At 42.2% G+C, this 14,095-nt stretch overlaps 1 protein-coding gene across 1 annotated transcript in view; it reads left to right on the forward strand.

The window, feature by feature from the left end:
• The window catches only part of LOC134575263 (zinc finger protein OZF-like), a 29,695-nt gene extending 16,614 nt beyond the window's left edge, over window positions 1-13,081 (forward strand). The window contains exons 2-5 of the mRNA XM_063434525.1: window positions 2,163-2,312; window positions 7,005-7,190; window positions 8,565-8,637; window positions 10,403-13,081. Of these exons, the coding sequence (XP_063290595.1) occupies window positions 2,235-2,312; window positions 7,005-7,190; window positions 8,565-8,637; window positions 10,403-11,373 (1,308 nt within the window). The 5' untranslated portion in view covers window positions 2,163-2,234 and the 3' untranslated portion in view covers window positions 11,374-13,081. The remainder of the gene's footprint in view (window positions 1-2,162; window positions 2,313-7,004; window positions 7,191-8,564; window positions 8,638-10,402) is intronic.
• Window positions 13,082-14,095: the final 1,014 nt, after the last annotated feature.

Below are 14,095 nucleotides of genomic sequence, written 5' to 3' on the forward strand. Positions count from 1 at the left end.
ATATATCACCCCCTAGTTATGTATATGATACGAGGTAAATATCACCCCCTAGTTATGTATATGATACGAGGTAAATATCACCCCCTAGTTATGTATATAATACAAGGTAAATATCACCCCCTAGTTATGTATATAATACGGGGTAAATATTACCCCCTGGTTATGTATATAATACGAGGTAAATATCACCCCCTAGTTATGTATATAATACGAGGTAAATATCACCCCCTAGTTATGTATATGATACGAGGTAAATATCACCCCCTAGTTCTGTATATAATACGAGGTAAATATCACCCCCTAGTTATGTATATAATACGAGGTAAATATGACCCCGTAGTTATGTATATAATACGAGGTATATGTCACCCCCCAGTTATGTATATAATACGAGGTATATATCACCCCCCAGTTATGTATATGATACGAGGTAAATATCACCCCCTAGTTCTGTATATAATACAAGGTATATATCACTCCCCAGTTATGTATTTAATACGAGGTGTATATGTCACCCCCTAGTTATGTATATAATACGAGGTATAGATCACCCCCCAGTTATGTATATAATACGAGGTAAATATGACCCCGTAGTTATGTATATAATACGAGGTATATGTCACCCCCCAGTTATGTATATAATACGAGGTATAGATCACCCCCTAGTTATGTATATAATACGAGGTAAATATGACCCCGTAGTTATGTATATAATACGAGGTATATGTCACCCCCCAGTTATGTATATAATACGAGGTGTATATGTCACCCCCTAGTTATGTATATAATACGAGGTGTATATGTCACCCCCTAGTTATGTATATAATACGAGGTATATATCACCCCCCAGTTATGTATATAATACGAGGTATATGTCACCCCCCAGTTATGTATATAATACGAGGTGTATATGTCACCCCCTAGTTATGTATATAATACGAGGTGTATATGTCACCCCCTAGTTATGTATATAATACGAGGTATATATCACTCCCCAGTTATGTATATAATACAAGGTATATATCACTCCCCAGTTATGTATTTAATACGAGGTGTATATGTCACCCCCTAGTTATGTATATAATACGAGGTATAGATCACCCCCCAGTTATGTATATGATACGAGGTATATATCACCCCCTAGTTATGTATATAATACAAGGTAAATATCACCCCCTAGTTATGTATATGATACGAAGTAAATATCACCCCCTAGTTATGTATATGATACGAGGTAAATATCACCCCCTAGTTATGTATATGATACGAGGTAAATATCACCCCCTAGTTATGTATATGATACGAGGTAAATATCACCCCCTAGTTATGTATATGATACGAGGTAAATATCACCCGCTAGTTATGTATATGATACGAGGTAAATATCACCCGCTAGTTATGTATATGATACGAGGTAAATATCACCCGCTAGTTATGTATATGATACGAGGTAAATATCACCCGCTAGTTATGTATATGATACGAGGTAAATATCACCCGCTAGTTATGTATATGATACGAGGTAAATATCACCCGCTAGTTATGTATATGATACAAGGTAAATATCACCCCCTAGTTATGTATATGATACAAGGTAAATATCACCCCCTAGTTATGTATATGATACGAGGTAAATATCACCCCCTAGTTATGTATATGATACGAGGTAAATATCACCCGCTAGTTATGTATATAATACAAGGTATATATCACCCCCCAGTTATGTATATAATGCAAGGTAAATATCACCCCCCAGTTATGTATATAATACGAGGTAAATATCACCCCCTAGTTATGTATATGATACGGGGTAAATATCACCCCCTAGTTATGTATATAATACAAGGTAAATATCACCCCCCAGTTATGTATATAATACGAGGTAAATATCACCCCCTAGTTATGTATATGATACGAGGTAAATATCACCCCCTAGTTATGTATATGATAAGAGTTAAATATCACCCCCTAGTTATGTATATGATAAGAGTTAAATATCACCCCCTAGTTATGTATATGATACGAGGTAAATATCACCCCCTAGTTATGTCAAGGCTGGCTACCCATTACTTCTCTCTAAAGGGATATAGTTGCATTGGATGTTCATCTATTTCTAATATATTTCAATGTGATTAAAATAAATTATATGTGTAAAATTTCAGAATCACACAGCATTCAGGTTGTTTCTACAAGGACTTGGGCCAGTGTTCGATCATCTAACTGGCTAAGTGAAGATGAACAAGGACCGGAATCAGATGACAGAGAGGATCTTGGACCTAACTTTGGAGATCATCTACCTGCTGACTGGAGAGGTGAGGGATTCTGGGTAATGTCACCATGGAGATCATCTACCTGCTGACTGAAGAGGTGAGGGATTCTGGGTAATGTCATTATGGAGAACATCTACCTGCTGACTGGAGAGGTGAGGGATTCTGGGTAATGTCATTATGGAGATCATCTACCTGCTGACTGGAGAGGTGAGGGATTCTGGGTAATGTCAGTATGGAGATCATCTACCTGCTGACTGGAGAGGTGAGGGATTCTGGGTAATGTCACCATGGAGATCATCTACCTGCTGACTGGAGAGGTGAGGGATTCTGGGTAATGTCAGTATGGAGATCATCTACCTGCTGGCTGGAGAGGTGAGGGATTCTGGGTAATGTCAGTATGGAGATCATCTACCTGCTGGCTGGAGAGGTGAGGGATTCTGGGTAATGTCAGTATGGAGATCATCTACCTGCTGACTGGAGAGGTGAGGGATTCTGGGTAATGTCATTATGGAGATCATCTACCTGCTGGCTGGAGAGGTGAGGGATTCTGGGTAATGTCAGTATGGAGATCATCTACCTGCTGACTGGAGAGGTGAGGGATTCTGGGTAATGTCATTATGGAGATCATCTACCTGCTGACTGGAGCGGTGAGGGATTCTGGGTAATGTCACCATGGAGATCATCTACCTGCTGACTGGAGAGGTGAGGGATTCTGGGTAATGTCACCATGGAGATCATCTACCTGCTGGCTGGAGAGGTGAGGGATTCTGGGTAATGTCAGTATGGAGATCATCTACCTGCTGACTGGAGAGGTGAGGGATTCTGGGTAATGTCAGTATGGAGATCATCTACCTGCTGACTGGAGAGGTGAGGGATTCTGGGTAATGTCAGTATGGAGATCATCTACCTGCTGACTGGAGAGGTGAGGGATTCTGGGTAATGTCAGTATGGAGATCATCTACCTGCTGACTGGAGAGGTGAGGGGTTCTGGGTAATGTCAGTATGGAGATCATCTACCTGCTGACTGGAGAGGTGAGGGATTCTGGGTAATGTCAGTATGGAGATCATCTACCTGCTGGCTGGAGAGGTGAGGGATTCTGGGTAATGTCAGTATGGAGATCATCTACCTGCTGGCTGGAGAGGTGAGGGATTCTGGGTAATGTCATTATGGAGATCATCTACCTGCTGGCTGGAGAGGTGAGGGATTCTGGGTAATGTCAGTATGGAGATCATCTACCTGCTGACTGGAGAGGTGAGGGATTCTGGGTAATGTCAGTATGGAGATCATCTACCTGCTGGCTGGAGAGGTGAGGGATTCTGGGTAATGTCACCATGGAGATCATCTACCTGCTGACTGGAGAGGTGAGGGATTCTGGGTAATGTCAGTATGGAGATCATCTACCTGCTGACTGGAGAGGTGAGGGATTCTGGGTAATGTCAGTATGGAGATCATCTACCTGCTGACTGGAGAGGTGAGGGATTCTGGGTAATGTCACCATGGAGATCATCTACCTGCTGGCTGGAGAGGTGAGGGATTCTGGGTAATGTCACCATGGAGATCATCTACCTGCTGACTGGAGAGGTGAGGGATTCTGGGTAATGTCAGTATGGAGATCATCTACCTGCTGACTGGAGAGGTGAGGGATTCTGGGTAATGTCAGTATGGAGATCATCTACCTGCTGACTGGAGAGGTGAGGGATTCTGGGTAATGTCATTATGGAGATCATCTACCTGCTGACTGGAGAGGTGAGGGATTCTGGGTAATGTCAGTATGGAGATCATCTACCTGCTGACTGGAGAGGTGAGGGATTCTGGGTAATGTCAGTATGGAGATCATCTACCTGCTGGCTGGAGAGGTGAGGGATTCTGGGTAATGTCATTATGGAGATCATCTACCTGCTGGCTGGAGAGGTGAGGGATTCTGGGTAATGTCATTATGGAGATCATCTACCTGCTGACTGGAGAGGTGAGGGATTCTGGGTAATGTCATTATGGAGATCATCTACCTGCTGGCTGGAGAGGTGAGGGATTATGGGTAATGTCACCATGGAGATCATCTACCTGCTGGCTGGAGAGGTGAGGGATTCTGGGTAATGTCAGTATGGAGATCATCTACCTGCTGGCTAGAGAGGTGAGGGATTCTGGGTAATGTCAGTATGGAGATCATCTACCTGCTGACTGGAGAGGTGAGGGATTCTGGGTAATGTCAGTATGGAGATCATCTACCTGCTGGCTGGAGAGGTGAGGGATTCTGGGTAATGTCACCATGGAGATCATCTACCTGCTGACTGGAGAGGTGAGGGATTCTGGGTAATGTCATTATGGAGATCATCTACCTGCTGACTGGAGAGGTGAGGGATTCTGGGTAATGTCAGTATGGAGATCATCTACCTGCTGACTGGAGAGGTGAGGGATTCTGGGTAATGTCAGTATGGAGATCATCTACCTGCTGACTGGAGAGGTGAGGGATTCTGGGTAATGTCAGTATGGAGATCATCTACCTGCTGACTGGAGAGGTGAGGGATTCTGGGTAATGTCATTATGGAGATCATCTACCTGCTGACTGGAGAGGTGAGGGATTCTGGGTAATGTCACCATGGAGATCATCTACCTGCTGGCTGGAGAGGTGAGGGATTCTGGGTAATGTCATTATGGAGATCATCTACCTGCTGGCTGGAGAGGTGAGGGATTCTGGGTAATGTCACCATGGAGATCATCTACCTGCTGGCTGGAGAGGTGAGGGATTCTGGGTAATGTCACCATGGAGATCATCTACCTGCTGGCTGGAGAGGTGAGGGATTCTGGGTAATGTCAGTATGGAGATCATCTACCTGCTGACTGGAGAGGTGAGGGATTCTGGGTAATGTCAGTATGGAGATCATCTACCTGCTGGCTGGAGAGGTGAGGGATTCTGGGTAATGTCAGTATGGAGATCATCTACCTGCTGACTGGAGAGGTGAGGGATTCTGGGTAATGTCAGTATGGAGATCATCTACCTGCTGGCTGGAGAGGTGAGGGATTCTGGGTAATGTCATTATGGAGATCATCTACCTGCTGACTGGAGAAGTGAGGGATTCTGGGTAATGTCATTATGGAGATCATCTACCTGCTGACTGGAGAGGTGAGGGATTCTGGGTAATGTCAGTATGGAGATCATCTACCTGCTGGCTGGAGAGGTGAGGGATTCTGGGTAATGTCAGTATGGAGATCATCTACCTGCTGGCTGGAGAGGTGAGGGATTCTGGGTAATGTCATTATGGAGATCATCTACCTGCTGACTGGAGAGGTGAGGGATTCTGGGTAATGTCATTATGGAGATCATCTACCTGCTGACTGGAGAGGTGAGGGATTCTGGGAATTTCCTGATTGTACTTCTCTTTTATCCTTCGTTTACATACAAGTAATGTTATACAGCGGGGTGAACTTCCTGCATCGTGATTCATGCTCTAAAGCCAGGTCCTGATAGCACCATAGATGGGGTAGAGAAAACTGTCATCATCCTGTTATTTAATTTGGTGACCAGTGGACCATCTTTTTATTTTTATTCCATTTATGTTTTAGTGATGGTGTCTCACTTTGAGAACGTTTCTCATCCTTCAATAGATACAGCAGAACGTATCTACAATGACACACAGAGGGGCTGGAGTAGAGGACAATGACACACAGATGAGCTGGGGATGGGGGCATGGATACAAAGAGGGGCTGGGGAAGAGGTCAATGACACACACAGCGAAGCTGGAGAAGAGGTCAATGACACATATAGAGGAGCTGGAGAAGAGGTAAATGACACACACAGAGGAGCTGGAGAAGGGGATAGTGACACAGAGATACTGGGAAGAAAATCAAGAGACACCCAGAGGAATTGAGGAAGGGGACAATGACATACTAAGGGCCTGGGGGAAAGTAAAAGTAAAACACACAAAGGGGAAAAAGTAAGAGACACAAGGAGGGTGTAAGACACAAATGGAAAAAAATGGAGGATAAAGTAAACTAAGGGAGGTAGATACACTAAGAGGTGTAAGACATTCAAAAGATCGAACAAACACACAAAAGGGGATAAGAGACATACAGGTAAACAAAAAACAATCCTTACAGACTCTCTAATGGATGCTGAGACTGCCTCTGTTAGAGGGCCCCCCTCCGAGGCCCATTATTATTACTGGCATTTATACGGTGCAGGAAGTGTTGTGGGTGCAATCTGGTACTGTGTGCACATTCTGGTGCTGTGAGTGTGTCCTAGTACTGTAGTAACTGCTGTGCTGCTACCTAGTGCTGTTTGTGTTTCCTAGTGCAGTAGCTTTATGTGCCGTAATTTTTATTTTTATAATTCGGTTAATAGTGCCTTGATCATGGTTGTATGAAAAATGGGGTGCATTGAATAGTGTTAACATTTAAATAGATTAGAAATTGAAACACTAAAATCAGACAATGGCAACTTGATTCTTTTATTAAGCTTTTGCATCAGGTTTCCCGAATCTTTTCCAAGCCTGCGCTTTATGTGATAATGACTACGCCCCTAGCCCTTCATGACACTGTCAAAAAGTGTGAAAGCACGAATGTAATTGTAATTACGCCCTCCCCCCGAAAAATTTCCATGCCAGGTCGGAATGAAAAACAGCAGGGGGGTGAAATCCAGTGATTGTGTGTACTTGTAATCCACAAAGCCATGATTTAAAAAAAAAAAAAAAAAGTGCTTGTACTTGGTAATCCATAAGTTGTCACTTGATATTTAGGATTATATAATGAAGAAGCTTGTTGAGCATGCAAAGACCAGCAGCAGTCCATTCGTGTCAGGAGGATTTTGTAACACTGAAAGCCCAACCATGGTGCCTCCACCTCACTCACTCATACGTGAGAGGCAAAATGGACAGAAGATCCTGAAACTGACCAATAAGATCGTCCATCTGCTGACTGGAGAGGTGAGGCTGCTGGGAATGGGACATCATAGAGTAAAACCAAGGGATGTGTCTGGATGGTGACTGTATCGTTGTGTGTGTCAGGTTCCTGTTAGGTGTGAGGATGTGTCTGGATGGTGACTGTATCATTGTGTGTGTCAGGTTCCTGTTAGGTGTGAGGATGTGTCTGGATGGTGACTGTATCATTGTGTGCCAGGTTCCTGTTAGGTGTGAGGATGTGTCTGGATGGTGACTGTATCATTGTGTGTGTCAGGTTCCTGTTAGGTGTGAGGATATGACTGGATGGTGACTGTATCGTTGTGTATGCCAGGTTCCTGTTAGGTGTGAGGATGTGTCTGGATGGTGACCGTATCATTGTGTGCGCCAGGTTCCTGTTAGGTGTGAGGATGTGACTGGATGGTGACCGTATCATTGTGTGTGCCAGGTTCCTGTTAGGTGTGAGGATGTGTCTGGATGGTGACTGTATCATTGTGTGTGCCAGGTTCCTGTTAGGTGTGAGGATGTGTCTGGATGGTGACTGTATCATTGTGTGTGCCAGGTTCCTGTTAGGTGTGAGGATGTGTCTGGATGGTGACTGTATCATTGTGTGTGTCAGGTTCCTGTTAGGTGTGAGGATGTGTCTGGATGGTGACTGTATCATTGTGTGCCAGGTTCCTGTTAGGTGTGAGGATGTGTCTGGATGGTGACTGTATCATTGTGTGTGTCAGGTTCCTGTTAGGTGTGAGGATATGACTGGATGGTGACTGTATCGTTGTGTATGCCAGGTTCCTGTTAGGTGTGAGGATGTGTCTGGATGGTGACCGTATCATTGTGTGCGCCAGGTTCCTGTTAGGTGTGAGGATGTGACTGGATGGTGACCGTATCATTGTGTGTGCCAGGTTCCTGTTAGGTGTGAGGATGTGTCTGGATGGTGACTGTATCATTGTGTGTCAGGTTCCTGTTAGGTGTGAGGATGTGACTGGATGGTGACTGTATCATTGTGTGTGCCAGGTTCCTGTTAGGTGTGAGGATGTGTCTGGATGGTGACTGTATCATTGTGTGTGCCAGGTTCCTGTTAGGTGTGAGGATGTGTCTGGATGGTGACTGTATCATTGTGTGTGCCAGGTTCCTGTTAGGTTGAGAATGTGTCTGGATGGTGACCGTATCATTGTGTGTGCCAGGTTCCTGTTAGGTTGAGGATGTGTCTGGATGGTGACTGTATCATTGTGTGTGCCAGGTTCCTGTTAGGTGTGAGGATGTGTCTGGATGGTGACTGTATCATTGTGTGTGCCAGGTTCCTGTTAGGTGTGAGGATGTGTCTGGATGGTGAATGTATCATTGTGTGTCAGGTTCCTGTTAGGTGTGAAGGGGTTTGTCACTGTTTCTTTCTTTGTACAGGAATGGGAGTATTTAGGGCAGAAAGATCATTGCCAGGATATGATCGAAATTCACCAGACTTTCAGCTCACTGGGTAAGAGGTCTTTTAACCTTTCTTGTGGGTTTGCATGTTGCAGCCTTTTTTCCATGTTTGTAATTCACACACTAGACAAAATGTACATAGTAAATATAGTTGGTTAGGCTATAAATCCATTGTATTTTACACCAGTCCAATGAGTGGGAAAACAAAAGCCAAGCAATAAACCTGGTCTGATAATATTTGTATGTGAGCTATTCAAGAGAATATAATCCCTACAATAGGCTAAGCCATTGATGGCAGTTAGAGAACACAGGATATAATTAGAGAAGAAGGCTCCCTTTGACTCAAGCTAAGCATGGTTGAAGACAGTCCAAAAAGCTAGATAAGCAGACTTAAGCAATACGTTCTCAGGTTTGTTTATTGATGGGCTGGTCTTCTAGTTACATGTCCTTGGTGTACTTCCAGAAGTGCAGTCTGTCACTAGAATACACTGTTACGCATGAGACCGTATGACTCTGGCATACAGTGTAGTGGACGCTTTCTCTTTATGAAATGAAGCTAGGAGTAATTTCTACAAACTGTGAACCATAGTCTTTTGAACAAAGAAGATCCCAACTTCAACTAGCCCTGATTTGCTAGTACAGGTTGCAGATAGGGCTGACCAAATACTATTGTGCATCTGGGTTAAAGATCAGTAAGCCATCTATAATCCTGATCATAAGCAAAATACGTTCTTGTTGTAGACCATCTTCACGGTCTGTTTTGTGATTGGATATTGTGCCAAGAGCAAAATGTAGTACTGTTAGAAAAACTGCACAGGAAAGCATCCATGGTGCTTGGGTACAGTGGGGAGTACAAGATGAGCTAAAACCCGCTTGAGATCTGAGCAGGAATCCACCGAAGGGCAGGCTATCCGTTTTCCATTCTCAGTATTCTCTTGCACACTGTTCTTTACTCTCGCTACAGTAGGGCGTAGACTAGTCTCCTGAGTAATAGGCGCTGCTTTCAGATGTTACCAGTGCAACACCTGGATCTCTGGCAAGTTGGAATGAAACGTATCTGGAATATAGACGTGTCCCTTGTCTGACATTGGAGACCCGAATAGTAATTTACACACTGCTCGTATTCTCCTCTTAAGTACGTAGATGTGCTTGTTTTGAGTGTAGTTTCTTTTTCTGTCTGATGAAATTCTATGTAGGCACACGATGAGTTGTGTGCTCCTCTTTTTTTCCTAAAAAAGTGATTAATTGTTGTCTATGTTTCTGTAGGAGTAAGTAACTGTACATTGCAGTATCACTAATTTTCTCAACACAGAGATACATTTATATATAACTGTTAGAGGGTCTGTAAGCTTCTGGGATCTTTGCATAATTTGAAAAGACCTCCGATGAAGACTTCACCTGTGGGTGTCTGGTGTCCACAAGGTGCAGGAAACCCTAAGTTTTTCTTACCTGAACCGGTCATTCACGGCTGTCGCCATCAGCATCAGGTGGGTTCTCTTCAGCATCATTGCTGTGCTGTTGCTCATGTGCACTGAGAACTATGGAGAACACACCGCAGGAGCCTCCGTAGGGAAAAAAATACCTAAGGCAAAGTAGTCCTTCCATTGCCTTCTGTATTGTAAGAGAAACAGATTAAAAATAACACATTAGGAACAAGGCAGAGAAGAGGAGCAGATTGAAGTCCGGTAAGTAAAGAGACGCTTTCATAAACCGGGCAATATACAAGTTATTTTTTCTCTATATTTCAATCCTTAGAAGTTGACACCTTTATACTATGTGCTAGGAAACCTTACAACATATTTTCATTTTCTTTCCAGGAGACAGTTCTGTGAGGAGGACTACAGCTGACCAATATCACAAACTTATTTCTTCTCAGCATTATATATCGGAAGGTACAAATATTTGCACTTCTCAAAGACTGAAACATTTCAGGTCTGACAGAAAAAGTGAGATCACATCAATGAGGCAGGAGACAGCCTCATACGCACAAAGAACTCTAAAAGACAGAGATATGTATAGGTCTTCAGACCATACTCCGATTAAGGAGGAATCCACCTCATGTGAAGAGACAGAGATCACAGACTGTAGCATTTACATACACCCGGAAATTAAACTGACAGAATATCCATCTACTCATATTAAAGAGGAACCCAAGTTTTGTGAAGAAGGAAATCTCCCAGTGTCCAACATTTACACACACACAGAACATACACAGACAGAATATCCATTCACTCATATTAAGGAGGAATCGACTTTGTGTGAAGAAGAAAATAACGTTGGGCAACTCTTCATCACACAAAATGGAATTGTCGTAGAAAAACCATTTGCTTGTTCTGAATGTGGTAAATGTTTCAGTCACAAGTCAGGTTTTAACATCCATCAGAGGATTCATACCGGTGAGAAACCATATCCTTGTTCTGAGTGTGGGAAATGTTTTATTAAAAAGTCTGATCTTGTTCGCCATCAGAGCATTCACACTGGAGAGAAGCCTTTTTCCTGCACTGAATGTGGGAAAAGTTTTAGTCAGAAGTCCAGTTTGAAGTCCCATTTGATGGTTCACACAGGAGAGAAACCATTTTCTTGTTCCGAGTGTGGAAAACGGTTCAGTCAGAAGGCAAGTCTGTTATCACATTTGAGGACTCACACGGGAGAAAAACCATATTCTTGTACTCACTGTGGCAAAAAGTTTGGTCAGGAGTCAAGTCTTAAGTCACATCTAAGGATTCACCTTGGAGATAAAAAGTGCAATCTACTATTTAAGAGGAAACTCGTATGGGTTTCTTTTTAGTCAATTAATCAATGAAATCTAATTTCTTATAAAGTTTCAAAAGGTAACTGTGTGAGTTCAAACTTACTTTGACTATTTTCCTACGCTGTGCAAGCCAAGTGAAAGGTAGGTTTGTCTTTAGAGCTTCTTTCTTGCCGGTCCAGCTGGTTTATCTACTGAGAGGGTACAAGTTAAACCTCCGAAGAACTGATTAGAGGACAGGGTGGTGGGGGGGAAGAAGAAATGTTTCACAGCACTTTATATCTAGATCCAAGTCTATTTTACTTGCTATTTAACGGGGAGTTATTTGTATTGTAGCTCTTGCTTTTGTCTTTTAAAGAACAAGAAGACACAGACCATATCCTGTAGTAAATAAGAGAGTCTGGACCACAAACACAGATCCACTCTTGATCAGCTGAAATATATTATGGATCTAGCGAAGGACAGGTCACAGCTGGACAGCAGGGAGGATATCAATGTTTATTACAGTTTTATATCTGTACAGTTGTTTCACTGAGTTGGCAGTTCTTCTAAATGGTTCTTGTAGAAAGATAGAGAGAGCTTTGATCTCCATCCAAAGGTTCGGTTTAGATGCTGCATTCTTCTGCTTTTTACACAGTACGTAGGCACATTTAAACACTTTCACCTGCACAAATACCTCTCTTTCAAACCAAATATGATATTTAAAACATATCTATGCAGATATAATAAAAAGAGGAGATGAAACAAATGGAAATAATAACAGATTGCATTGTGTCGAATAACTCATGTGTCCTCAGTTCTGTGGGAGCATCCAAGGGTAGTACGAGAGTCCCAGTGTCCTGCTCCTTTGGGGTGGCCACGAACTGTGCATGTGTGGCCAAACAGAATATCGGAAATAAAATCACACACGTGATGAACCTTTCAATATGGATTATGTTTAAATCACTAATCTAGTCTGATTCCATATCTGATAAATCACAAAATATATAACATTTTTACATATTGTAGTAAAAATGAAGTATTTGGTTCTTTAAATTATTGCAGTTTTGCTATTTTATTACTCCCCTAAAATCACAATGCTGGTCATTGTAGTGAGCTATATGTAGAGAAATGGGATTAGTAACTGGTATGCTGTGTTCCTACCAATACAGGTAGATTAACTAATGGGAGAAATTACATCATGTTTAAGGTTGAGGTCATGTGGCTTTTATTTCTGCTGACAAAAGTGTCTGGGTCCATATCATCATCCACAGATAACTCTATTGCATACATAAGTAGAAGGTGTAGACACGCCACTGCCCATGTAAAAATAGAAAAGTAGCTATCTAGTAGATATACCCCCAATGAAAACATGCATGCATTCTGTACTCATTGGAGGTATAGCTACAATCAGCCCTCCCCTTCCAACTCTGTCCAGACTTACTGTGTCTGTCCAATCAGAGTCTTCCCAATGCAGCTCAATGAGAAGTCTTTACAAGGCAGGTGCTCTGGGCAATTGCTGCCTTTTGAGTTTAGCTCCACTGAGCTAACCAAACCAGGAAGAAACAGGACAACCAGGGGTTGTAACAAGGTTAATTTATAAATGTAACAGTTTTTATGGAAATCTACACTGTTTGAAAAATAAATAAAGAGGACACATAATGCACTTCAACATGCGCTTTAGGGGTCTGGAGGGTCCCTTTAATCTTCTTCCAATATGCCACTTTTCAGGGTACAACTGTGGACTTGGGATAGAAGTCATTTCTGTATACTCTAGACAAATATCGCACAAATAAACAGATATTCATTCTCAGTCTATTAAATGAAGTATTATTATGCCTCATAGAATTATTGTTTCACAAAGTCTAGTGTTTTAGAGTATATGTTAATTGTTTGGGTTTACGGTTTGTATTTAATTTGTCCAAATGATATCATTGCGTTTTGTTACTGTGTGTAACATAACGCAATGGCTGGTTGTCCCATATCTGACCAGTGGTCTATAGCAGTGTTTCTGAAATCAGTCTAGGAAGACCAACACCAGTCCAGATTTGGGGATTTCCCTAATGTTTTACTATCAGCATATCAATATGTTATGGACTGGTCTATAGAAGGCCTACCAAGCTTTACATTCCAGATTACGAAAAGGAAGTGGCTGAGAATTCTCAAACATTTGCGACCATGAAATACATTTCCCGAAGATCTCACCTCTTCTAACTGGGTACAATACTTGACAATATCTGTGTCTGTATTTACAATTTAAATGCAACTGTAATAACGTTTTAAATTGTATGTTGAATGTATTTATGTTTACATGTCCAACCTGCTCCCAGAGTATATTTGTAAATGAGACAAATCTCAATGTGGTCTGATTGGTAAAATGCTTTATAAATAATAAAGGACTGTGGAGGTTCTAATAAAAATAATACAAGCATCCTGTGGTTTATATTCAGATATTAAAAGAACATGATCTGCACTGCCATAGTATTGTGAGAGGTACATCCAGTTTCAACTACTAAAATATTATGGTAGCAAACTAAAGAAAACGTGTAGGCTGTAGGTACCCTACAGCGGCTGTTTCATGACAGAGGAGTCAATTCGTGTGGAGTTTATAGGAGAATTTTGATGACTTTTCTTTGACATTGCCTTCCATGTTTGGTAGTAGGGTAGGACCCACCGATATTGGGGTACTGTGAAGGAGTGGTGGCCTTAGCACAATGTGGCCATATGGTGGAACTGAATCCCCATATTTGTTTGCTGAGTTAGGAGATTTTAAGTAGCCTTA

This window comes from Pelobates fuscus, chromosome 10, assembly GCF_036172605.1.
Source record: "Pelobates fuscus isolate aPelFus1 chromosome 10, aPelFus1.pri, whole genome shotgun sequence".
Taxonomy (NCBI): Eukaryota; Metazoa; Chordata; class Amphibia; order Anura; family Pelobatidae; genus Pelobates; species Pelobates fuscus.